This window comes from Pipra filicauda, unplaced genomic scaffold, assembly GCF_003945595.2.
Source record: "Pipra filicauda isolate LSUMZ 115617 unplaced genomic scaffold, ASM394559v2 scaffold317_size908105_pilon, whole genome shotgun sequence".
Lineage (NCBI taxonomy): Eukaryota > Metazoa > Chordata > Aves > Passeriformes > Pipridae > Pipra > Pipra filicauda.
Genome location: NW_024104440.1, coordinates 321,853 through 348,857, shown reverse-complemented (window position 1 = coordinate 348,857; position 27,005 = coordinate 321,853). Strand labels below are relative to the sequence as shown.

Genomic DNA, 27,005 nt, shown 5'->3' with positions numbered 1-27,005 from the left:
TATCAACTACAGAAATATTTTGTGATTCAGGCTATTCTGGGTTTGCCTTGCCACCCCCACCTTGGAGTGGGTGTCTGTTGCTTGCTTTCTTAAAGTGAAGAGGTAGATGTTAAATACAACACAGAATTCTTCTTTCAGTTTTGGGAACAAATCTTACCATTTTTTTTGTGGTTGGCTTGTGAAAAGCCTCTGTCAGTGAAGAAAAACTTGATATGTGCATCCTAAAGCACAAATAAGCCTGAACTCTGCTTGCTGCTTGCATTAGTTGACTTACTGAAACATCTTCTCCAGGCAGTCTGTCTGCACAAGGTGATCTGTGGCAGGATGCACATTAATTTTTTTACCTAGGTTTTTATGACTTTCACAATTGCTAATGTATGATTCTTTCTTTCTTCTCTCTTTCAGGCACAGAAATAGGGGCAAACTGAGTGACCTGGTAGCAGAACATCTTGATCATCTACATTACCTTAATGATATCCTCATCATTAATTGTGAATTTTTAAACGATGTGCTGACAGACCACCTACTTAATAGACTCTTTCTTCCCCTCTACGTGTATTCATTAGTAAATCAAGATAAGGTAAGCTAATATCTGCAAACAGTTAATCCTCAAAGCTATTTCTTGCTTTCAGCATAGTGATTTGTTCAGGATGTGTCTGCTGTAGTAGGGTTAATACTGTTGCTGTCTGTGTTTGTGTGTTTTACATGAAACAGCTTCAGTAAGGTGACTGTCAGGGAAATACCCTGAAAATAAATTTAAGAGCACAATAGATTCAATTTTATTCACCAAAGAAGTACTGCTTTGAATGATGTGGTGGTTAAAAGCTGCCAGTAGTGCAGACAAGAACAACTGTGAATTCAGAACAGGGTTTAAATTTCTCTGACACTGGGAGACGTGTGATTTCCTTTTCTGATAAGGTAACTTGTCTTCTGGCAGAAGCAGGTTATAATACCTTTTCACAGTATACATGCAAATTTTCCATGATGTTAAAGTCTGTACCACATGGAAAATACAAACTTTTGATTTTGATACTGGATCCTTCGATTTGCAGAGAAGCTGTGCTGGAATGTGATACAGCTGAATTTATTTTTAAGACATAGCCTTTAAATTTGGTGGAGAGCTACTTTTTAATGAAATAGAAACTGTTCTTTTAAAACCTGAACAAGTTTCTGCATTCAGTTGTCCTTTAAAAAAATTAAATAATTCACTGTTCGGTTCATCTCTGGTTTTTCTTTTTTTTTTTCTTTTTTTTTTTTCCCCCTCCCCTCTTCTTGTACTGTAGTGGTGTTTTTTTAAGATCACAATGCTTTGGAATTTCAGCATGCTTTCATTAGATCAGGTTTCTTGCAAGTTAATAAATTCAGTATGTTGCATGTGCACTGAAGATTGAATTAAAAATCGGCCTCTTGTCTTGCCATTGATAAGACCGTTGAAATAGAGTTCAGGAGCTTGCCTGACTTTTACTTTCATTTCAGCTACTTTGACTCATTCCATGTGCAAAAATCTGCTTGTCCTATTTTCAGGCAGGTGTCTGTTATCATGAGGCTGGAGATACTTGCAGTCATAAAATTGGGCTGCTCCTACCTTCTGATGAATTTGGTGATTTTTCTAAAGTATCACTGATTTATTTTTAGAAACATTTTCAATACTACTGGTCTATAAACTTAGTGTTATTGTGCTGAAGTTAACACTTCAAGTATTTTTGCCCAATGTTATTTACTTGATTTAAGAAGTGTCTGCCAAGAACATGTTTTTATAATATGGGTAATGTTTCACTGTTTCTGAATAGCTGATTTTTAAAGCAGATTTTAATGAATGTTAACTGAGAAGTACTTTTTGAAAGAATAGTAGTGGAAACCAATGTATGTCTCATATGCTCATCTCTTAAATTCCAGTTACTGAAGTGACCATGAAAGACAGTAATTAATAGCAATTTTTTAAACAATTGCAGTAAGGGATGTACTTGTTCAGGGAGTCTCCATTTGAAATAGTTCACAAGCAGTGAATGTTAAAAGAACAATGCTTTCTGAATATTTTGTAGCAGAATGTGGAATAATACAATATTAAACATTTTAAATGAATTATTAAATGGTGTAAATGGCTTTAACTTTGTATAAATAAACCAGCATTTTTCATAACCTTTTCCCATAGGGTGGAGAGCGTCCAAAAATAAGTCTCCAAGTTTCTCTCTATCTTCTGTCTCAAGTAAGTGTTTTAAGTATTTGTTGTGTATCAGTATAAGTTTTTCAGTACTGTTATGGTTTATGAATTACTCTATTTTTGGCAAAGCCATTAAAGACAATTTGGCTTTGGCAGAAGAAGTTTTTAACCTTTCAGTTTCTATTAAAAAAAAAAGCAAAATCTTTTGTGTTTTTATGGGCAGACAAAATAGGTTCTTATTTGAGTTACTGTCATTCCTCTGAGGCTCCCATAGCACAGGGTAACCTCTAGAGCATTCCATGACTATGGATTGTCACCACCTGCCAAATGATGCATAGCAGTTGGGCAACATGTTGGGACAGGACTTGGTACAAGGGCAGGTGAAATTTAGATAGATGCTTTATTGCATTTTCAATATGCCTAAGCTGTAGCAGATTTCAGGTCTGAATTTTCCTCTTTGAAAACTCAACCCCAAAAATCACCAGTACCAAAGTCTTACTTTATCACAATTTGAATTTCCTTATGCCTGTAGCTTAAATCTGTAACTAAGTACTTGTTATTTCTTATTCTTACCAGTCCCACCTCCTTTTCTTTCTGGAACTTATTTTCAAATTAAGAGTTTTACAGTGGATCTTTTTACTGTACAGAAAATTAATCTTTTCTCTCTGTAGTGCATTGCTGTGAGACTGGTTTTCTTAAATTACACTCCCTGAAAATAATTCTGACTTGTATTTATAGAATTTATATTTCTTTTTCTTTGAACTTAAAAGTTTTTCAGTAGTCCTTTTATTATTGTCTGGCCCATAATTTCATCTTTTTCTTTCAGAGCTTTACTAAAAGTGTGATTTTTTTTTTTTATTTTATTTTATTTTATTTTTTCAGGATAATATAATTTGATGCTCCTTAATTTCAATCTAAAAAATTGTGGTGATATGGGAGTTATTTACGACAGACAAAACTGTGGGAGCAACAACTTCTTGTAACTAAAGGGATCTGCACTGTAGGGTTGTATGAGTTGACCTTTTTTAACCTTTTTGATTTCAGTGGAAGCATTGACTGGGTATCACTTCAAGATTTGTGTCTATGTTCTTCATTCTTTTTAAAAAAGAAAATGGAACTAGTCATAAAGAATTGAGAACAAGTTCTGTGTATCAGAATGGGATGTGATGTAGAAAATCAAGCTGCTGTTTCTGCAACTGGCAGAAATGCATCTTTTTCCATCTTTTTTAACCCAGAGTCTGTCTTTGATGGAGTGGGATCTGAAAAGCTGTGCACTGAGCATCTGACAAACCTTGCAAACTATTTCTGTTACTGACACCAGGGATACACTTTAGGCACCACTGATATATTAGAGACAAGTGCTTGAGAGACTCATGCTGGCAAATGAAAATCCACTCCTGGGACTTTTCCTCCCCTGTTCCCAAAGTGAACATGTGATGTACTTACACCAAAACAGGCCTGTGTGCAGTCGAGCAACACTTTGTGGACTGGCAGAAGCTCAAGTGATTTGGAGGTTCTTCAAAGCATTTTGGAAGTGTGATGAGACTTTCCAAAGTTTACATGGGTCAGCACCACATGCTAATAATCACTTCCCTTTTGAAGGTCTGGAATGGTGATGGCTTTAATGAGAAAACCTGTGGAGAACATTGAGCTAAATATTGTCAAAACAATGATTAGATTTAATGACTTAGAAATTATTTGGGAATCTTGCAGCTGTTTAGGGATCCAGCTTTGATTCTCCTGTGAAGAGAAGGGATATAAGCTGGCAGAAGGTTATTGTGACTGGACCTGAGCTGGTTCTGTCCAGAAGCCAGTTGTTTGCTGGCCCACGCTTTTGTAAGCCTTGGCTCAAAATAGAGGAGTTGGTGTAAACAGAGAGCTCTGTTAAAGCACCAAAGTTTCTGGAGAAGTGCTTTAATGTTCCCGCCAGTATGGCCCTTACTCCTGCCTTGTGGAGCCACTTTGTCACTAGACCTTAATTTGTTGCAATTTCAGAGCCAGAAAAGCTACTTCTGATCCAGTTCAGCCAATTGCACGGCATTTACCCATGAATCACTGCACAGCAATTGTGGGCACAGCCCAGAACTTCCTGGAATCCACCCAGTTGTTGTCATGGAAGATCCATGGATGCTGTGCACCATAATCAGTTTGTGTTGTTTCTAAAAAAGAAAATAATTTCTGGAGCAGTTTTGAGTTCCTTGCTGGAGTATCACACAGCTTTCATCTCAAAGCTGATAAGGAGAGAGAATTTACCTGTCTCAAAAGGCGGGAAGAATATGAATAATTATTAAAACTAGGTGTCTTCAAAGGTAGAGAAAGTTCAAATAGCTGTAAAGAGAATTATGGTCTCCTGTGTTTTAAAGTAGATTTAATGAACAATCAGTGCTAGCAGTTATATTTACATATAAACCACTTAAGAAGGTCAAAGAAGTTTGTTCAGTGATTGAAATTGTGAAACTGTATGTATTCTGTAAATATGTCTGATATTTCTTTCCATTCTTCTTTTAATAGGTTTTTCTAATTATACATTATGCTCCTTTGGTGAACTCCTTGGCTGAGGTTATACTCAATGGTGACCTCTCAGTGTTTTCTTCTAAGGTTGAGCAAGATATACAGAAAAACTCAGTAAGTGGCCAATTGTCTTTAATTGTAATGTTTTAAAGGCAAAGAAAATCTTTGAAAAATGAAATCGGGTATTGGAAACTGGTAAGCCAAGGTGTGTGTGTTTAGAAGAGCAGCAATAGCCTTCAGCTTTTGTTGTTGGATCATCATTTTGCTGGGACAGTTCTGTAATCCAGTCTTCTGTGCTTGGATGTAGAAGGAAATAAAGACTTTCCTCTGAACATTCTAAGTGTTTTAGCAGTAAAGCTGATCACCTCTGAAAAAGTGCATCCGTGTGCATGTGAGAGCAGAGACCAACCTCAGATAGGTGGGAGGGCTATCACTTAGTCACTGCCCTTTTACCTGCACATTCAGTCCTGTGTAGATGTTGCTAGATGCTGTTGTTACTGGTTTTCTAAGTGTCATGTATATATTTTCCCTTTTGTTGTGAGTTTCACAGTTTGTGAAATGCTTATTTGTTACTTTTTAAAGGCCTGTTTTGGGGAGAGTAGTAAGAAGAGGGTATGACCTTTAAGAGGCCTCTGACTGTAGTTCTGTCTAAAAATTGAATATGTCCCCTAATGACTGGCCAGCAGTTGCTGACCAGATGTTTAATTTATAACAAGCAGTAGATTGATTCTCATGCACGTTCTTTCCCAGCAGTGGCTGTAGCTCAAAGGGCATATGCTTCAACTCTTCCATCACACAAGCCAGCTTTTCCAAATTTCTCCCCTCTGTGCATTGGAAGCTGTGTGGGCAGATCTTATCCAGTAGCTTTTGGGTTCTGGTATTTTGTTCTGTTAACCTTAATATTTAGAATGTATTTTAGAAAAAACTGTAGGAGAATGGTAGAGTTGACTGAATGCTAGAGTTGACTGAATGCTTTAAGATACAGCAATCCCTTACTTGTGTTGGGAAATGTCTGACCTTCTGCTGGCTGCACACTGAATGTTGTGTGTGACTTGTGCAGAAGCAGCTTTGTTACAAGGAAATTTGTGGCGAGAGGGTGGAGCACCACTTGTTACAGAAGTGAGATTTTTTTCTTTTCCTGTCATAGTTACTGTACAAAGTTACAAAATACCTGTAGCATGCGGTGTGCTTGCACTAATGTCAGAAATATAGGGGCTTCCCTGTAAACTCCTGTTCGTCTATTCTCTTATCTTTGTAATACTCTTTAGGTTGCTGCTTCTCACTGGACTTAAAGATGTGTCCTCACAGTATGTAAATGGGGAGTTCTGTCCTACCTGAGCAGGTAGTAAATAGGAGGGCCTTGGCTTTCTGCAGTGGCCCCTTAGAGAAACTGCTGGAGGTGGAGCTTTGTTACAGAGAGTGCAGAGTGCTGGATGGGGGAAAAACTTCCATGGGAGAAACTTTCATTTTTAGTAAATTAAACTGTATTCTTCAATGAAACCATGGAGGGGAGAACCTGTACTGTGAGAAAGCCCACTGGTGGAGGTTGGTTATGTGCAGAAAGAGTGGGGTGATCTTCACCAGAGGAGATCCATGCCCTGCTTCCAGGGAGAGGAGCTGTCATGTGAGCTGCTCTCTGTCAGTGTGTATGAACAACTGCTGCATGTAGGGCTTGGTATTTTCTACTGATACACAACTCAGTGCAGTGAGTCAGCTGTAGATATGGAGGCACAGTCAAGGTGAGGGAGTTTCTTGTTGCTTTGTGATGGGACAGAACAGAAAGTTGATTTTTTGAGCATTGTGAGCCATTTCAGGGGCTGTCCTTTGGACCATAAGGTGTATCAGTATCATTGCTAAGTTATTACTGTGGTGTTTTCTGTTGCAAAAAAATTGCAAATTTCTATTGAATAGTGGAAGCTATTTCAGAAGTTACTTTAGAATTACTTGTTTTGAGATAGTAGAGAAAAGTGATGAGTAAGTTTTTTAATTTGCTTTTTATCTGGGTACAGAATTGTGTTTATTCGTAAATCAGACCCAAAGTTATCTTTTACTTCCTTTTTGCTCTAACTTCTCGTGATAACCACTCTGATAATCTCCTAAGCTCGTTGTTTTGGGGATGTAACTGAGATGTCTTGATATGTTTAAGCTGAAGTGTAACTGACAGTTTCTAAAACCTGAAGTAAGTAGAAGCTCATATCTATGTTCATCTTCCTATTAAGGTGAATTAAAGTGGAAACACAGTAAGGACTGAGATTACGAGAAGCAGAGTCACATGTCCTCTTCCTAGGAGACTAAATGAGTAAAGAACACTTAACAAAAACAAAAGCTGAGAAGGGTTGCAGTTGCTGTGTATAAATGCAAAATATCCTGAGTGGTTTAGGACAAAGAGCAGTGGTGGTTGTCACGACAGGAACAATTCATATCTTAGGAACTGACAATAACCTACCCATGGAGATCTGCTGAACATCATAGGGCAGTAACGATTGCTTGACCTCCATTGAACAGGTTCTCCACCTCAAAATATAGCAAATTAAGATACACTTTTATTTTTCCCCTATTTTTTCCCTGTATTTCCGTTTTTAGGTGTCATCAGAAGAAATACAAACCCTTATCTCACAATAAGAGTTGAATATGTGTAGCCAGCAGAATGTATTTAAACTTGTCAGACATCACACTAAGGTTTACCTGACTTCCTGTGAGATCTGTTTTCCTGCATAATTCAGATGTGGGCCAATTCTACCCAGTGCCTGTTTCTTCTTTAACCTACTTTCCCCTTCCCGTAAAAGGTGTTACTGGTACTGCCTTATCTTACAAGCACACATTGCACAAGACAAACCATCATTGAAAATATGCTCGAAAGATATTTTAGAAGTGTAAATTAGCAGTACCTCAAGCTGTGTAATCAACTTGTGTAATAAACCATATACTAGTCAAATGAATTTTAAGTCAGATTTTAGAATGGTTTAATAGCCTTGTTGTGTTTAGCAGAACAGAATATATGTATAGAGGGGTTTTTTTTCAGCATTCTTTATATGGAGCAGACCATGACTCAGTGCATATCGCTGTCTGCTGGTCTCTTGTGTTACTTTGCTCATGTGGCCAACAGCATGTTAGAAGTGCAAGTTAAGTACATACATTCTGCATAAAGAAAGGAGCTACAAGATTCTAGGAAGCAATGCAGAAGTAAGAAGTGAATGCAGAAAGGGGAAAATGCATTATGCAACTTGGATGCTGCTTTGTTGTTGTTTCCCTGAAGAACAGAAGTTAAGGTGTTCTTCCCTTTTCTTACAACCTTTCCGACCAAAAGCCACCAATAAAAGGTAACCTGGTCATTTTATAACCTTCCTGTGTTGCAGTTGAATAAGACTAAAATTTATCAGAGAGGCTACTGGGGGCATGTGTACTAAATTTCATATTATGGGGTTTGTTTGGTCTTGTAGGAAGTTCTTCCTCCTATGTGGTTTGTTTCAGTGCCAAGTGTAAGGTGACTTATGCAAGATTTCTATAAAACCTTTGCAAAACATCACAAGACTCAAAGAACCGTTTTGGCCCTTTAACTTGTAGACAGTTTCTTCCCCGATCTTTCCCTAATCTCTTGGTTTTTACATATAGATGTTCCTTATTAAGTGAAGGGAGGGATTTTTCCAAACTTTTTCCCCTGAGGTCTCTTCAGTGCTTATTGTACTTGAGTCACCTGAGGCAAAGAAGGGAATCAGTTTGGTATTTACTCTAGTCTTACTTCTTTTCTCTTGCCCTAAAATTTTAAACCCTTTAGCCAGTGTCAGCTAAATGTGATTGAAGTGTTAAGCTCTGAAAGGTAATGGAGTTTCTGTAGCAGTCTTGTTTAGCATAAACCTGTGCTGGCAGGATGCCCCCAATCCATGTGTTTCACTTCTCAGTGAGAGAGGTTTGGCTGATCAACGTTTATACTGTACTCTGGTAATCCAGGTGGCAGGCCCAGCAAGTGAGAAGGGAGCTTAAGCAACACAGCTCAGAAAAAGCTCCAAAACTGTAGAAAACCAAGTTTTGTTAGTCCTTCTAGTTGCAGAACTTCTTGCAGTGTCTTGGTCTCTTTCTACAAAGTATACATTGTTCTGTGTTAGGATGGCACAGATTCCTGAAAATACTTAATTTCTTCTGGGAGAAATTTGTAATTTAAATTTATTTTCTGGCTCTATAACTTAATAATCGGGAAAATAGGATATTGACTGAAAACTGTTTGTCATCTTGTCCAAAGCCAGTGATAACTTTGGGTAAAACACAAGTAAAATTAAGTCTAACAAATGAAACTTGTTTTCTAGACTTGGGTAGGTTCTGGGGACCCAAAAAGGGTTATCGAAGGTGTCATTTGTTCCTAGTTGATACAAGGATTAGCTTGGTGTTGAGGGAAGTGTAAGACTCAAAACAAAAAAACCAAAAAGCCCCCACCTCCCCCCCCAAAAAAAAAAGCTTGTGGTATAGAGCATTGGGTTTTGTCCTTGCTACTGCCAAAGACCTTTAAAGGGTGTATTTCATATTAATACACTACTGTCAACACACACTTAGGATTTTGCTACCTTCATCCTTTTTACAAAAGGTATCTTAATTTTATGTGTACTGTCTATCTCACCTGTTCAAAGAAGGGGGAAACAATTTAATAAACTTCTGTTGATGAAATGGATAGTTCTGTATCTTCTTGTCTCAAGATGCCATACTTTTAATGATGAATCTTCAGAGTATGTTACTTTGGTCATGTGTGCTACTGATGATTTGATACAGCTTGCTTTTTTGTATTTTAAAATGGATTTGAGATTTGTAAGTAGTATGCCAGTTTACATTCTAAACCCCATCAGTTGTATGAACTGAAGTTTCTTTATGAATAACAGTTAAAAACACTTGCTGTAACTCAGTGTAAACTCTTCAAATTTACAGGCAAAGTCCAGTATCAGATGTTTCATCAAACCAACAGAAACACTTGAGAGGTCTCTTGAAATTAATAAACAGAAGGGGAAGAAGAGGATGCAAAAACGACCCAACTATAAAAATGTTGGTGAAGAGGATGAAGAGGAGAGAGGATCTGAAGATAACCAAGATGACCTTGATAAAACTAAAGGTACAGAAGCAAGTTCAAAAGGCATAAGAACAAGCAGTGAAAATGAAGGTGAGTATACCAGCAAGTAAAAATGATGCTTACAATATAGGTACTTCTATTTACTGTATAGACCTAGTTGTGATTTGTTATGTGACTTGTTCTCCTGTTACATGAGGTAAACACTGGACTATTATGTTTGTTTAAGTCTTTGGCTGTATTTTCTTCTCATGTTAAATCATTCTGTGAGAACATGTACTTCTAATCTGATTAAAAACTATGAAAGTGTTTTCATATCTTCCTGCAGTCCTGAGCCCTTATCCCACATGCATGCCTTGCACCAAAGTGTGGGTGGTAAAATTTAACAGGTGTGCTGCAAGTGACAGTACATGGTAGATGATGATATTAAATAGTTCAAAACTGAAAACATCTTTAACTCTTAGATTTTTTTAATTGTACATTTTCAGGGTTTTTGATGTAATGCAAACCTCAGAAGAATTGGTTTTATAGGATGAGTGATCTTACAGTGCATTGTAACTGTTTATTGTACTAGTTAGTAACTATTAGAAGGACAAACATCAGAAACTGATATTTGTTAGACATTAATTGAAAAAAAAGGTTCTGTAGCAGAATGGCATGCAAGCAATTGAAAACAAGAGTGTTATGCTTTGACAGTCCTGTCCAAACATGGTTGAATTTAGGTTTAGGTAAGCAGTCTGTCTGAGAAGGCTTTCTTTAAATAGTGTCAGATAGCTGATGGTGTATTGTCTGCCATGATTTGAGGAAAATCTGAAGTGATCTACTGTTTAACCTGGTGCATTTAGTCATCATCTTTGTCCAAATTCTTAAGCAAAAGCTGGATTTGGTCCTAATGGTTCTACTGAAAGTCAGGTTTGAAGCACTAGGGCCCAGGTGTCCTGTTTGCTGTAATTGTAGAGGCCTCTTTACACCCTCCTTGAAACTTGATGTCCACCCATGCCCTGCTCTCACCAGCATCCTCACAGAGAAATCTTCTTAGCAGAAAGAGGTTCTGTGCTTTCTTCCTGTGGTTTGTGGGGAAGAGAGCTTACTGTTGCTTGTTTGTTTGCCAAAATGATGTGTTTGTTTTCTTTACATATTTTATGTATATGTTTACATTTCTTATCGCATCAAACTCCTTAAAGATATGTAAACAAAGTTCTTTATTGGGAAGAAAATTTGCCTACATCTATTCATTCATTAACCTTTCTGAGGTTGTGGTTATGCCTCTTATATACAGATGCATCAGTCACTTCTAATGGCAAACAGAAAATAGAAAAGAGCTTGTGATAACTTTAAAAATATCCAATTTTGGTGGTGTGTTTTGTTCTTTTTAGAAATAGAGATGGTGATCATGGAGAGGTGTAAGCTGTCAGAGCTGTCCATCTCTACTGTGACAGAACAGAATACAACAGATGAAGAAAAGAGTGCAGCTGCTTCTGGGAGTGAGATAACAAACTGGAACAGGTATAAAGGAACTGTAATATATTTTGCTGTATTGTTTCCTTCCTTGTCCTCCCCTTAACTCTTTCAATTCTCTTAAGGGATGTTTCAAATCTACTTCCAGTTAAAATTAGAGAGTTCTTCTGCATCACATATAAGGGAATAAACAGAAAAGTGGGATGTAGCCTCTCTGCTCATCAGTTGCACAAATGATCCTGTTCCTTTGCAAAGTTTGTGCTTTCCTTTATGGCAATTGTGATATGTTAAGTTAGTAAAGTCAAATTACAGAATATTAACACAACAAAACCAGAATATAAATGTTTGCATTCCAGAATTTTCTAAACCTCTAAATTAAACCAGAAGAAGTTTTCTTAATTATATTTAAGGTCACATTTGTCAGTTCTGTATGCACCTATAGGGAAAAAAACAAGGAAAACTCCTCAGTTCAGGGCTGAATTTGGCAAAATTTAATGGTAGTAGTTACAGATAAACCCTTCTAACCTACAGTTTCCGGGGTCCATTAGTGTATCTTAAGGTTATTGAAGACTTCTATTGAAAATACAGTTTTTAAGTATTTCTGGGAGCAGAAATCACCCTGACTTAAAAATTTAAACTTGGATGTATTAAATACATGTAAGACACCTTCTCAGTAAGAATTTTGTGTTCCTGTTAATAGGATGTTAGAGAAAAGAAACCAAACGTGCTGTATCTGACACAAAAGTAATTGCAGATGTGTCTGTTGGGGAAATGCACATGTTTAATAGCATTTTAAATTTATTTTTAAACTTGGGAAATGCTGCCTGGTATTCCCAGAATTTCATTCTGTCTCCATTATAGCTTTGATGTACCTTAGATTACATTCATTAATAAAGATAACATTTCATTTCATTGTAAAAGTGAAATTGAACCTTGACTTGAACTGGCTTTAAAATGCATTGTTCTAGATTATTGATAATTTGACTAAAATATGTGCCAAATGGCTTTTAGAAAGAAATTGGCCATGACTGCATTGAATACTAAAATGACTGTGATGCTCAGGTCTCAAAAAGTGCAAAATCCTTAGATGTGATGCATTTGGCAAATGTCTGCAGTTCAAGACTCTCTTGTTCTGCAGATATGATCTCACAGCGTCCTGCATCTACATCAAAGAATGTGCAGAGCTAAAAATATTTTTAAAATAAGGATAGACCTTGTGTAGTGCAATTGGTAGTGGCCTTAGTTATGTATGTGAATTTTTGGAAATACCTGTGGATAAGCTGCTGTAGCCTAAAGTCTTGTGTTATCTTCTATGCCAAATGTAGTATTAGAAACAGTAGCTAAATTTCTCAAGAGATTTGCTCAAGTGTGCACAGTTTCTGCCCTACACTGATGGAAATCACCGAGTCTTGTGGACAAGGTGCCATGTGGTAGTGGAAAATGCAGTGAACATCATGCCATGCCCAAAGTGAGTCTTCCCTAACTGGAATAATCATTCATGACTGTGATGATTGTGATTCCCAGTGTGTTGCAGTCTTCAGTTGTGGACACACTCCACAAGAATAAATAATTTGAAGAACGCTTGTGTGGCATTCGATTTGCTGCTTCTGTCAAGTTGGTAGTAAAAGCCTAGTAAAGGAAGAAAATGCTTACAGAGTTAAGAACTACTTATATTTGAAAATATTTACAATACAGACTTCACTATTAAAAGGGTTTTTTAAAAATAGTCCAATAGTTGTTGAAAAATGAATGGAAAACAGCACGGAAGGGAGTTTAAAAGCTTTAAAAGCTAAGTCAAGTTTTCAGTTTCCCTTAGCCCTTTTACTGCTGTGAAGCACATGAAAGAGGCAGCTGAAATATTTTAGGGTGTAATTTTATTTTGATGGGCCTCACTGCTGGAAAGTTTGAGCTTAAAGACATGTTTTAAATTACCTTTCTTTTGCAATATGCTGTACAACAAAGCCTTTTTCCAGAATGTGAAATCTTTGTGCTATGTTGTGGCTTCGGTTGCTATTTTCTTACAGCTGAGTTTTTCTGGGTCTATCATGTATTTAGTCTATTTGAGGACTGTTGGTGAGTGGGATTCTTGGAAGTTGTTTTGGCCTCAGGTTACTGTGACTGAGACTCTGGTAATGCAGATAGAGAGATGCTGTGAAGAAGCATCTGGAATGAGAACGATTTCTCTCGCTGCTGTAATTTTTTTCAAGTTATGTAATTTCACAAATCTAATTAGTATGCAGGGGGTAAAACAATGAAAAATGCATTAGAAATTACAGAAATCAATTAATACCATGTAATATTGGTGTTATATGAACAGCTACTGATGTTTCAGTAGCTTTGACCTGCTAAAACATTGGCTTTAACAAAATTATATTAAATATTACTTTTATATCATAGGTCACGTTTTAGGTTAGTTAGTGTCTGTTGGTCTGAAAGCAGACCTCATGTTATCTTGTATTTAAGTATGTTAATATCCTGAACCTGGATGTCTTGGTCCTCTTTCTTTAGCCCTTGAAGCTGAACTCCCCCTGTGGTGTGAAAAGCCCCCAGTTTGAAGGTGACATGAGGCTTTAGGGTTTGTTTAACACTTAGGAAACCTGAAGGCCCTCTTGGTTTGTTTTCAACATTGCTAATTATTTAGGTTGGTTTTCCTTGAATAGTTACATTCTTTTAAGATCTACAATATGTGGGAAATTTGGCTTAGGCACAGAGAGGTGTTGACCTTGGGCAAAGAGGGATCATAACTCAGTGGCGTTTCCCGCAGAGGATGACTGTGATGCAGCTTCAGAAATGCACGACGTGCTGCAGTGTCAGGGACTGAGCAGAGGAACAACGTGGTCTGTGAATCTGATCGCTGCCTTGTTTCAGTAAAAGAGAACATGGTGGTGAAATGTGTGTGGAGCTGACGGGAAGGTCAAGTCCCTTGTTATGACTTGGTGGCTTTACTGGGGCACATTAAGTGTGGCCATGATGGCGCCACAGGCCTGGAGGAGGTACAGAAGTATGTTGTGTTCTGGGCTCTGATAGCCCTGCTGACCCTCAGCTGACCACAACCATGAGTTTGTAGTGGATGCTTCTTGTCTGCTAACTCTGAAGACAGGAAAATGTCTTTGTTTTTATGACTTCGATGTTACCTTAATGTATTTTATTGAATGTAATTTAGGTAATGTAAGGGGTTTTTTCCTTTCCCTGTTAATTCCCTACCTTTTGAAGTATTTTTTAACTCATTTCACTCAGGGTTCTAGACTGTCATCTTCTGGTGACTGTGACACTTCCCTGATACATTGTTTGTTTGTCTGGACCAGCTGTGAAAATATATTGAATTTTCACTTATGCTCTGAACTGGTGCAACTGATTGGATGCAAGCCAGCCTAAGACAAGAAGCCAAGCTGCCTTACAGTCAGGCTTGTGCTCATATCAGCTAAATCTCAGCCATATCTGATCTGTCCAAACGGCTTCTGGATTACATTGACTTTTGTGGTCTCTTCAGGGTACAGGTAAAAGGTGAACTTGGCACTTTATAACTTCCTGCAGAAGTGTCATAGGCCACATGTGCTTAAACTCAGGAAAACAAAGTTTATCTGCAATCCAAAGCTTTCTTTTTTTCATTCAAGTGTTCCCTGCTTATTAATTTTTCTTTCCTATAACTGTTGCATGGTAAAGTTGTTGATTGTTTTAGAACAAAATGGCTTCCTCCAAATCTCTGATGGAAAATGCTTACTTGTAATAGATCTTTTCAACTCTGTTTAGTACATGAGTTCAGAGGTATTCTCTTTCTTTTATGCAACAGTGAGAGCAGCTCCTTGAAGTTGCTTACGTATACACTTAGAACAAGCTTTCAATACGGACTAAATGTGCCACAAACAACCAGTAAATGTTTGAACAATCAATTCCTGGGAAAGTATTATGTAACAAATCCTGTTAAAGCATCAGAATTATTGGCAGAGTGTAAATGCAAGGCATGGCTATAATCTGAGTACTCTCTAACAGAAATTTCTTTTGTGCCTGAAAATGTGCATTACTGTAAATTTGCCTCATCCATTAGCTACATGTAGAATAAGATAGTTACCCATTTTTCTATAGATATGTTACTTTCTTAACCATTTTTCTTTTTTAAATTACTCCTTTCCACAGACCTTTTCTTGATATGGTCTATAATGCACTGGACTGTCCTGAAGATGATTACTATGCCCTCTTTGTGCTCTGTCTTTTATATGCAATGTCACACAACAAAGGTAAGTGCTGTTATGTAGAGTTAACTGCAAGGCCAGAGTTGGAAGAAACTGTAAACCTAAATATAATCATCTTCTGGTTTATGAGATTTGTTTATTACCATTCTTTAGAACAGGACAGGGAGATTCCCAGCAATCTGTAATTATGTATTGTCCTAAGAGATCTTACAGTAACCAATCTATTCTGAGAAATACCTCAATATTTTAGAGGAATATGTTGAAGAAAAATGGGATTAATTTCCTTATACAACCATTCAGGGGGAATTTAATTTGCATGGAGGAGGGTACTCAATCAGAGGCTTCTAGTGACAAAATAAAATTCCTATTTTTTTTAAACATATATGAATGGATCACTTACTACCAGAGCAGAATTTAAAATCAGACTTTCATCTTTTCCCCTTTAGTCACTATGCTCTTCAGATATATGGCTTGACTTTCATTTGATTTAGATGCAAACAAATAGTTTTAGAATTTCAGAAACAGCAAAATAGTTTGGATTTCACCAACCACTTTGGGATTTGAGTGCTCTGTTTAAGGCTGCGAATTTTCAGGGATTCATCAATGTCTTCAGTCTTTCTGTTGTTCCTCCTTGTAATATTAATTCAAAGCTAACTTGCCTAGTCTCATATTGCTAATTATTATGTTCTGAGAAAACTGCTGTGGTCTATTAAATACTTGCCTCAGGACATACTTCTGTTTTCTAATTTGCCTTTCTTCCTTCACCCCAAAAAAGGAATTGACCCAGTCAAGCTGGAGAGAATTCAGCTTCCAGCTCAACATGCTGAAGAGAGAAACTCATATAATCATGTACTTGCAGAAAGGCTCATCAGGATAATGAATTATGCTGCACAACCAGGTATTGCTTTTCCAGTATTTGTTTTCCTTCCAAGCTGAAACTTTTGAAGCTGGAAAAAAACCATCTGGTTACAATGCTCATTGTAACCATGGAAATATGACTTTTGTTCAAGCCACAGCTCTTCTCCCTGCACTTCCCCCTTTAAAACTTCAAATGAGTGGAACTGGTTTTCCCCTGAAACGGACACATTATCAAATTCCTGATTGTTTGCAGAGTAAAATCTAATGTTTATTTGACTTGCAAGGCTGATCTGAGAGCATTAACTAGTGCTGATGTGCCAGTCAGAGCTTAAAAACATGTTTATATATGAAGAGTTTATACATGCAGTAACAGGGAAGAGTGCAAGATGGATTTATTTAAGTAAAGGCTTGTCTGGGGAGGAGTGGAAATACAGGATTTTTATTACACTTGCTAAATGCTGTGTAGAACATGTTTTCTCTTTTTTGGAGGGGGTACTGACCTTCGTATCTTTAGTTTCTGACAGCACAGTGCTAACTTTTGAAGTGGTAGAACAGGAGTTGGAGTCAAAAGCTGAGATGTCAGTCTGTCTCTTGGATATATTGTCTTAGCATAGATCACTGAGCTCAGACTGTACATAATTTCTAATATTGTTTTTTAAAATCCTTCTGACACTAAGCTTAAAATCTCGGTGCATTCTTTCAGTCTGACTTCTCTAGATTCTCAGATCCAGGCTGTATCTGAATCCTTTGGACTTCTTTTAAGGAAAAGCTATACCTTATTAGTATGCTACATACAAAGCTGCCTTTCACCTTGTGACTTTATCCATGCCAAATGTCTCTGATCCTTTTGTAATTTTAGTGTAATTCAACCTGTGGTTGCAGATTAATGAAGGCGTGGGTTTGGCTTATTTTTCAACAGTGTTAATCTTTGTTGCCTTCTTATTGCACAGTTCTGCTTTAAATTTTCTTCTGTTTTAAATTACTCTTCCAATTCTTTTTCTTTTTTACCCATCAGCATTGTAAGCCAGCATGTGCACTGATGCTTGTCAGATAGGGTGTGTTTGACAGAGGAGCCAAGTTTGACAACTGAGGGAAAAGTAAAAATATTAAAGAACATCAGATAATGAGAAGAACAATAATTAAACTGCTGCTGTTTTGTGTATTGAAATTTTCTTTTCATAGATGGAAAAATCCGTTTGGCAACTTTAGAACTTGGGTGCCTGTTGCTGAAGCAGCTTGTGTTTTCTAAAAATGGCAGCATCATAAAAGATGTTCACCTTGCTTGTCTTGAGGTTAGTATTTTCTTTCAAATTTCCAGTCACAGCATTACTAGTCTTTGAGTCTTGTAATATAGTTGAATAAATTTATTTTATTTCTGATTGCAATAAGCCTAAATGTGAAATTTGAGCTTCTAGAACATCTTTGCATTGGTGGCTCTGTGCAGAAGAATCAAAACCTCTGTTCTGTCCCCAGCTTTGCTGTTATCATGCTGTTTAAACTCATAACTTCCCAAGCAGTGTTAAGTTTAATTTTCTCTCTGAAATTTGTATGTCATCCACCTCAGTAATGTAAAGAAAAGTTCTTTTGAAACTAATAAGCTCACATAAGCTGTATTTTCAGAAGCTCAAAATGTATTCTGTCAAATTCTGGGATGAAGACTGTGTGTGGGGAAATCAATAGACAGTCTCTTCTATATGAGTTTTTGGGTAGGTTTTTTAATGTGATTAATAAGTAAATCGTGTATGTACTCCCTGAAAAACATTTTATCTTTTCTAGGGTGCCAGGGAAGAAAGTGTTCATCTCCTTCGTCGCTTCTATAAGGTATATATGCAAAATGCTGTAAGAAAAAGTCCTTTACATCATGTGGAGTTAGAAGCAAGTCTGCAACCCAGTCTTTACTGGTGCCCAAGGCAGCCCTTTTTTAATATGAGAACTCCAAATTTGTGACAGAAAATGAAGTGTTTTGTTGGGGGATTCCTCTCCTTTCCTGCCCTTCCCATGCCACACTGACATATGTCACAAAAGGGCTGTTAGAAGACTCAGGGTTTATATTGGAGGTCAAGTTAGCAGTCATGCCCCTTTGTTGCTTCTGTTATGTGTTTCATGGAACTGAGCCACACAATTAGAGCATGATTCCTGGGATTTTATCATTGGCACTAATATGGAATGTGTTTGGTTTTGACATTACTTTTTGTTTGTGTCTTATCTGAAATGCTGGTACTTAATCTTTTTTTCTTATTGGAGACCTTTGCAGCTTTTTGCTTTTTTTTTTTGTGTGTGTGTGTGTGTGTGTGTTGTAAACAGTGAAAGAATTAAAATGATAAGATCTAGGTGTTAACTTCCAAATAAGGAGCAGTAAATCCATTAGAGATTTCAAGTGTCTGAAATATCTTCCTGTTTTTGTCAGAATACTTTTTGAACGCTGTTTGCTCAATATGGCTTCCAAAAAATAAGTCACCTTATGGTTGGCTGCTAGAGGTTCACTCAGCTGCTCTTTCACTGCCCTTCCTCAACAGGATGGAGAGAGAAGAGAGTATCTTGCTGTAAAGATAAAGAACTGAGAGGTCACTTGCTAATTACAGTCATGGGTGAAACAGAGCCAACTTGGTAAAAATGAATTTATCGCCAATAAAAATAAATTTAGATAGCGAGAAACAAAGACAAATTTAAAAATAAAAACAGACACCTTTCCCCCCACCCCTCCTTTTTCCCAGGCTCAGCTCTGCTCCTTCATTCCTGACTCTTCTGCCCTCTCCCCCTGCTGAGTGGTGTAGGGGCGATGGGGAAATAGGGGTTTGATGTCAGGCCATGACAGTTCATCTCTTGCTGCCTCTTCTTCCTCACACTTTCCCCTGCCCCAGTGTGGATCTCCTCCTCCATGGGCTGCAGCCCTTCAGGAAAATAATCTGTGGGTCCTGCACAGACTGCAGCTCCTTCAGGGCACATCTTCCTGCTGCCCTGTGGGTATGTGCTCCACCGTGGTCCTCTCCAGGGGCTGCAGAGGAATCCCTCTCCCTCTTAGTGTGTTTTCCCACCAGTGTTGCTGTGGTGCTCAGCAGTGTCCTGCAGAGGCCTCCCCTCACAGACACCCTGTATATAACCAAACCAAACAAACCCAGCTCTGCAGCCCTCGGGTTTCATGGTGTGTCCATATTCTTGCTTTTGGAAGGGAGAAGAAATTTTTCTGGATATGTTTGAAGATGAATACCGGAGTATGACAGTAAGTGACACCCTTTCTGCCAAATCCTCAAACCCAGATACAGCACAGGAGCAGGAACAGTTACTGATAGTTACTGAGAACACTGGGGTCTTTATTGCTGACAGGAGAATAACAAAATGTGGTTTTATCTCTGAGGAGTTGTGTCTCTAGTTACATAAATGTTATGTGAAATTTCACAACTCTTTGTTTAGTAAAGCCCATTACTTTCTGAGATAGAGTATACAAAAATTATCCTGCTAAATGGGACATTGGATTTATTTTTTCCCTAGTTACTGAACAATATGAAAATCTTCCTGTATCTGTCCAAAGCCCAGCAAGGTCTCAGTTTTGATGGTGTCACTTTATTTAGCAGTGGAAAACAGAGTTGGAGCAAGCAGACTTTGAGCCCTTTGCTCTAGGAGAGGTACTGCCTGTGAAGGTGTTAATGGATTACTAAGATTGATCTCAGTTCATATTTAACCTGTAAATGTGTTTTAAAAGTAATTATCTGTTTCAGTTCTTAGGTTAGAGTTCAGATAAAAATGCTTTGGGTACTCAGTTACAGGGTTTTTTCCCCAGTGGTGAGGGATTTAATGAGCAGCTGCTCGTTGTCTCTTTGAAAAAGCACAATCTACAGCTGGTGTGTTGTAATAAGTCTTTTAATATGGGAAGCATCTTACACATATCTTACCAGCCTAAATAATAGAAGTTTTTAGTGAAATATTTAACTTTGAAAGTTGCTGCAATATTAGAAACTAAAAAGTTGTTTCTGGGGAGAAAAAGTTATAGGAAACTCTTTATTGTGATGGAAGTAATCACGAATTTAAGTCAAAACTTAAAAGCAAACCCGACAAATTTGGTTTTTAGTATTAGGGAAGTACCTCTTCTTCAGTAATCTTTTGGAGCTTTCCCCCTGTTCTATCAGTATGGAAACTTCAATAGTGTGTGAGGGAATGATGAACAAATATAAAACAGAGATTGCTTGTAAGGAGCTTCACGTAAGACAGTTGGTATTAAAATTTCTCAGAACTCTAGAATATGGAACAATGAGTTATATTTGAAAGCAAAGAGGCAAATGCTTATTGTCCTGTATGGTAATCAATGTTAAAATACTTTTATAGATTAAACCCATGAATGTAGAATACTTGATGATGGATGCCTCAATCTTACTGCCTCCAACGGGGACACCACTGACTGGTATTGATTTTGTGAAAAGATTGCCTTGTGGAGATGTGGAAAGAACACGAAGAGTGAGTAAGACTATTTTTCTTACATTTGTTCATGGCAAAATGATGCCAAAGTCCTTGCACAATTCTAGAAATACAAATAATATTTTTCCCTGAAAACTGCTTGGTTGGAAGCCTCATCCATAAAATGAGAAAGACTTGGTGAAGGCAGACCTGTGCAGAGTATAAAACAATTACCTGTCCCAGTGGAGAAAAACTTTTTTCTCTATGATTTCCTGTGTCTAATCAACACAACATGTTCTTGCAGTGGGGTTTTAATTTTTCTGGTCATACAGACATCTACATACAATGGCAGTTAGATGACACTCATTAATATATTGTCAGATATCTCTGTCTATCTTACAATTATATTCCTGTAGTGGGAATCTCCAGTGGAAGGCTGGCTGGCTTCATATTGCTCATGTTTCTACACATAACAAAAAGTTTAACTCTACTCCAGAGTTCAAAGTAATTAATGGCAGAGATCTTGAGAATGAGGAGAAAAATAGCAAAATATCTATTTTCGGGACTGACACAATCTGTAGAGGTAATACTGACCTGAATCATTATCACCATTCTTAGGTTAATCAGTCCTTGGCCCATATCTGGCAGTGTCCTGTAAGCCTTGCAGTGCCAATAAGTCTAAGAGAGATATTATTGCACGACATTATTATTTGAAAAGTGCTGTTCTTTGGGTTTCTTTGCATTTACATAAGTATATATGTACATATATTCAAGTACCCTTGAAGAAAAAACATTTTTCCAGGAATCTTCTGAAAAGGTTTGTTTTCATTACTTATTGTGAGCCACACAGCTTTTGTTATCAGCACAAGCTGTCTGATAAAATACAGTGAATTATTTTGAAAAGTATTCTTAGAAAGCAAAAATGCTTCCTGGAATTCTCTCTGAGGCATTTAACAGAAAGATACTTAGAAATGCACATTAATGGAAACTGACTGTTCCATGGTTTTCCTGAGCTAAATAAGGAATAGCTTAACTTCTGTTAGTGGAAATCAAAAAATCAATGCAAATATTCCTGTAGAGTGTTTGGGATGAAAGGGGCTTTATCATCCACAAGAAGTCCCACAATGCTTCCTTGTTGATTGTCCTTCCCCAGTCACATTGCTCTACAAGTTTTAGCATTTTCTCAATTCCTGGGCTGCTTTTTTCCAGCTGGGCTCCCTTGCTTTGCTGAATTGCCATAACAATGTGCTGAACTCGAGGTCTGTCTTGTGACATTGCTGCTGCCACTTCTGGGGTTTTGCTGACAGTTTCAAATGAACAGTCAATTCTGAGCATCCTGTGTCATGATTCCAAAAAAGTTCTTGAGTTTTGTTTCACTGGCAAGTGAAGAAGTCCCTTACTTGGATTATATTGTGAGTTCTTAGCTGTTAGAGATCAGATCTTTTTAGGCTCTGACCTGTTTCGTTATAGAAAGTCTCTATGTGGCAATAAACTGTTGTAGGAAGGCCCAGCTCACATGATTTTGGATTTATATTGATGTTGCTAACAAACTGAAGGCTGTCAATATTGTAGGAAGCACAGTGTAGCTCCCTTTTCATCTGATGTTCTTGCTTTTTAATTTTTTTCTTGCAAAGGCTAAAGTTCTAATTTTCTTCCCTACTGCTGTACTTTAATCTGCAGTAAATGTGATTACATGTTTGGAGATGAGAGATGTTTGTTTTATAGGGAATGTATGCAACAAAAATTAATGCTGTCTAGGAGGAAGAGGATTGAAGGGAAAAGTAAGTGAAAGCAGGCTGAGTGATGCCTGCCCTCTAAATTAAAAAACAAACAGAAAAGCAAAAACAATAAAACAAACAAACAAACAAAAAAACCCAAATGCCTTGTTGGGTTTGACTTTTGGGTTACCAAAAATAGTCCTGTTCTTGATTGAATTTGAAAAGTCTTAAACCCAGTATTGTGAATTTTTCTTGAAGCATCTGATAGTAAAAGTGCTTTATAGTAAATAGTGTATAATTTCAGTAAATCCAGAGTCCATTAGAATGCAATCTGCCTAAAGGGGAGAGATCTCCCATTACAAAATGACTCTGTTCTTATGAATAAGCCAGTGTTAATATCATATTTTTTTAGATACCCCTGACATCCTTTGATTCGCAGAATCATGTTGCCCTGTTAGATTTCAACAGCATGCCAAATTCATCTGCTTTGTCATTTCATGGAAGAGCTGGGTACATGACTTCCCTCTCTTCATCCCTGCTGTGCCAGAAGTTTCTGGAAGCTCTGCCGGGATGATGGCTGGCCAAGCACTCACACTGCTGGTTCACAGGAGCCACAGTTCTGTTGATTTTAAAAATAGAGGGGTGAAGGGTTTTCCCTTAAAGCACTTTAGATTTGTTTTTCCTGATACTTCCTGCAATCTGGGAGTTTCTGGGCATTGCAGCTGTTCATGAATTCAATGCTTTTACTGTAAGGCAGCAGTTAATTTACAGTATGCCACAGAATTACTGTGTAGGAAACTTAAAAAACAAAACACCGGAAGTAATAAAAAATGATTTTTTCATTTACTATACTGAAAATACAGTTCTTGTAGGGGAAGAGGATTATAAATGGTGCCTTTCAAAATGTGGCTAATAAAATGATGATTGTTCTTTGACACTTTTGGTCTTTGCATACCATATGTCATGAATTTATAAATCAAAACTAGCTTATTAATTTCACAGAGCAACTGTTGAAAGTTTCTTGGGCCTGGTGCAGCTTTCAGAATGCTTTGCCCTGGTATGGACCTTCTGAGAATATGAATCAAGTGCTTCAAGAATGTCGTGTTATATGTGGCTAGTTCTGATGAACACAGCAAATTAAAATGCAGAAATCCCCACTGTTTTCTCTCTAACTTGCAGGCATCTTAGCGAGGCTTGGCCAGAAAAGTTATCACTGTTTTAAGTTCAAAATGTGACAGTCTCTGAAGGTTGGTTGTGGAGGTGTGTGTAGCATATAGGTATTGCAAATACAATCAGTCTTAAAATAATTATTAAAGAAAAAATTACCTGTCAGTCACAATCTGTCTAAGTGTGCCCGTGCCAAAAAAGCTCTACTCCTTCTACTTCATTGAAAATTGCACGTTTCAACTTTTTTCATATATTTTTCTAGCTAAGTTTGAAATTACATTCTACTTTGTCAATTTAAAATGTAGATTTACTGTATGAGAACAAACTCGGGGGTTGTAAAAGCCAGGATACGTTTGTAAGATTCTGTTAAAATATGTAGTACTGGGGGTAGCAATATTTTAATATTCTTTTCTTTAATTTCTCAAGGCAATCAGAGTTTTCTTTATGCTCCGTTCGCTGTCACTGCACTTGCGAGATGAGCCAGAAACTCAGTTACCACTCACGAGGGAGGGAGATCTGATAAAGACAGATGATGTTCTTGATTTGAGTAAGTAGTCCCTCAATTTCCCAAATAGTCTGACGTGGAGAAGTCACTGGCTTATTTTTTTTTCCCCTCTAAACTGCTTATTACTGCTATTGTTACCTAAACTACCTGAATTGAGATAGTACAGAGGTGAAGTTCTGGTGTGTATTGTAATATAAAAACATATTTTCCAGTTCAAGTCTTTTATGTTGCCCAAGAGAGAGAAACAGGAGAATATCAGCATTTTGGCATAAAGCATACAGGATACACATCATTGCATAGATGCCTTGTCTTGGCAGGAGACTTAGCAGTGGGCAAAATGAGACCTAAAAAATTCTAGTTGTGTGCCTTTTTTAATTATCACTTTGGAGATGTTGTTGATGTAACAAATTTTCCCCAATCTATATTATCACAAGTCTTTAAAAATTCTTCTGAACATTAAGATGCCTCCTGTGGTTATGGTTGTTTATATACAAATAGTGTCAAGTAGAGGTTAACATGATCCCCTAATGGTTTCAGCTACTGTTTGGATTTTGAAAAATCCTGCAAAACTGACTTTATCAAAATGACTTTTTTTCCTTTTGTCTGAATGCAATGCTGGTGTGTTATGGGAGCTGGATGAGAAAGATTAAAGTACCTTGTAAAGAAACATTTTAATATTTTGATGGGCATATGTTCATTGTAAACCTTTAGGTGTAGTTGCAAGGTTGTCAGCACTATATATGAATGTATGTGTTGAGAGGCAGGGAATTCCACAGAAGGTTCATTCCATATTGCTGAGTATGCTGCCACCAGAATGATATCTATTACTTTTCAGTGTTGTTTTTCTGCTGTAAATAGTTTTGAATCACTCACGTGTCGTGTGATAACTGCCTGCCTCAGACTGCATGTGAGGCTGTAGGTGTCTCATGCAGGTGTCTTTTTAATCTTAGTCAGCAGCTCACTGTGTGAAGTTCACTGGCAGCTCAAATTAACAGCCTCAGTGCTTGATTTCAGGCTGGTAACAGCATTCTGTTTGTGGCAATGTTTTAAATACCATGGCCAAGAGGTAAATGATGGTACATTTAAAGCTGTTATTTCTTTGCTGAAACTGAAAATGAGTCACATTATACTTAAATCTCCTTGTATATTCTGTCTCTACCAAATATCCAGGCTTTAGAAAAGTAGCCAGTATTTCTAAAAAAATGTTTGAGAAAAGTTTATGATGGAATAATTGAGGTTGGAAGGAACATCAGGAGATCACCTAGTCTAACTCCCCTGCTCAAAACAGTCAGGTAGAGAAAGTTGCCCAGTGCCACTTGTTGTCATATTTGAAGAAAAGAGAGGAAGCCAAAATGCGGTGCAGGTGTATGACCAGGGACACATTCTCTAATCTCAACTAAATGTCCTTTGAGGGAACATCTGGGTGGGTCCTTGATTTGTTGCATTCTTAGTAAGCAGTAAATGTCATACCTAACGGGCTCTGTGCTGTTGGGAAAGGTTCTTCTTGTCAAGTGGGAGGTGGTGCATTAACTTTCTGCAGCCTAATGCTTATCTTGGGCCACCAGCTGTGTGTCCAAAGGGCTAAAAGTTTTCTGTAAGAGCTTTTAGTGCCTGCAGATGATTTCTGGAATTGTGATGACAGTAAATTATAAAATCATTAAAGATCAAGCCCTGAGGCAGATCAGGTACATTTAGACCATCTCCTCAAGTAGCTGTTATATTAGTAAAGAATTCATGTAATGCAATCTTTTCAGGTAGGTATTACATGAACACAGTCAGCTGTTTTCACCTAATGTACATCTGTGCTGCAAGCAGCTGAGGTCTTTGAACTCTCCTTCCTTGGTTGTTTCCTATGACTTGTCTTTTTCTTTGAGAAAGTCCACAGAACTCTTGGATCCATGTCTTGAAGGTGTAGCGTCCAAACTGGCTACAGGCTTTATTTTGCATGAGGAAAAATTAGGCACTGCAGTTACTCTCAGGAAGGACAGCACATTTCTTTGCAGCAGTGTCATATGAGTATTGAATGGCCTTTCAGCCTGGGATTCACTTTAATCCCCAGATCAAATTTTCAGTTTCAAACTGAATTTTACTGGGCTTGGTATTTTCCTCTAAATGTGTTAGCTATGTGTTGTGTAACTGTTTCATAGTATAGCTGTGAGTATTCTCAGATCAGTTCACTGGAAATGTGTTTAACTACACTTTCCCTTCTGTTTTTGTTATCAAGGATGATGTAGCTTTTGACCTTTCAGCAGCTGTGAGCTGAAATGGCCTTCACTCAGTTGTATAAACTCAAAGGATTCCTGAAACAGATGCCTAATAAATGAGTAATTTTTCCTTCTGTTCTTTGATAAATTTTTACAGTTTTACTTCAAGTTTTTGTCAGATCTGAAATGAAAACTTTCAGCTCTGGAAAGCAACTTCTACCCCTTAAGTTCTTTACCTGAAGTACATTTTTGTAGTCGGGCAGTTGAATTTGTACAGCAATAATTCCAGGTATTTTAATCTGCTTGCTGTTGCACTGAAAACTACATAAATATTGACATGGATTTTCTTGTTTTATTCTGTTTCTGTGGCTTGTCTTTTATTGTTCAGATTATTAGAATGCCAGTGGCACAATAATATTCAGTAGGATTCAGTTGCCTACTTTGCCATTTTAGATCTCCTCTAAGATTCTCTGCCTGGTGTCTCAGCTCCTTCTCTAAACAGGAATAAATCTTCCACAGGCTCCTCTAGTAATATTTGCCAATCCTGTATGGATTTCTTGAGCCTTCTAGGGCTGTGAGAAGGTAATAGCAATCAATCCTCGTGTAACTGTATCACGTCCTGTATGTATTGCATTTATTGATTAAACTTGTTTTCTCAAATTTCAAAAGCTCACAGTAAATTCACACTGGATTAGCATTAATTATCCTCTTTTAATTGTGTTAGGGTTCCATTTTTCATCTCCTATCACCCAATCAATTTTGAGTGGATCCTGCTGGTAAAGGGTAATTTGTAGATT

At 37.5% G+C, this 27,005-nt stretch overlaps 1 protein-coding gene across 6 annotated transcripts in view; it reads left to right on the top strand.

Annotated features, from left to right (window-relative positions):
- The window catches only part of CLEC16A (C-type lectin domain containing 16A), a 63,545-nt gene that overhangs the window by 11,058 nt on the left and 25,482 nt on the right, over positions 1 to 27,005 (top strand). For all 6 annotated transcript variants that reach the window (XM_027711151.2, XM_027711149.2, XM_027711150.2 and 3 more), the window contains 12 exons: positions 406 to 580; positions 2,153 to 2,206; positions 4,673 to 4,786; positions 9,584 to 9,812; positions 11,096 to 11,225; positions 15,312 to 15,412; positions 16,143 to 16,265; positions 17,408 to 17,517; positions 18,002 to 18,046; positions 19,395 to 19,445; positions 20,546 to 20,674; positions 23,926 to 24,046. In XM_027711151.2, coding sequence (XP_027566952.1) covers positions 406 to 580; positions 2,153 to 2,206; positions 4,673 to 4,786; positions 9,584 to 9,812; positions 11,096 to 11,225; positions 15,312 to 15,412; positions 16,143 to 16,265; positions 17,408 to 17,517; positions 18,002 to 18,046; positions 19,395 to 19,445; positions 20,546 to 20,674; positions 23,926 to 24,046 — 1,382 coding nt within the window. The remainder of the gene's footprint in view (positions 1 to 405; positions 581 to 2,152; positions 2,207 to 4,672; positions 4,787 to 9,583; positions 9,813 to 11,095; positions 11,226 to 15,311; positions 15,413 to 16,142; positions 16,266 to 17,407; positions 17,518 to 18,001; positions 18,047 to 19,394; positions 19,446 to 20,545; positions 20,675 to 23,925; positions 24,047 to 27,005) is intronic.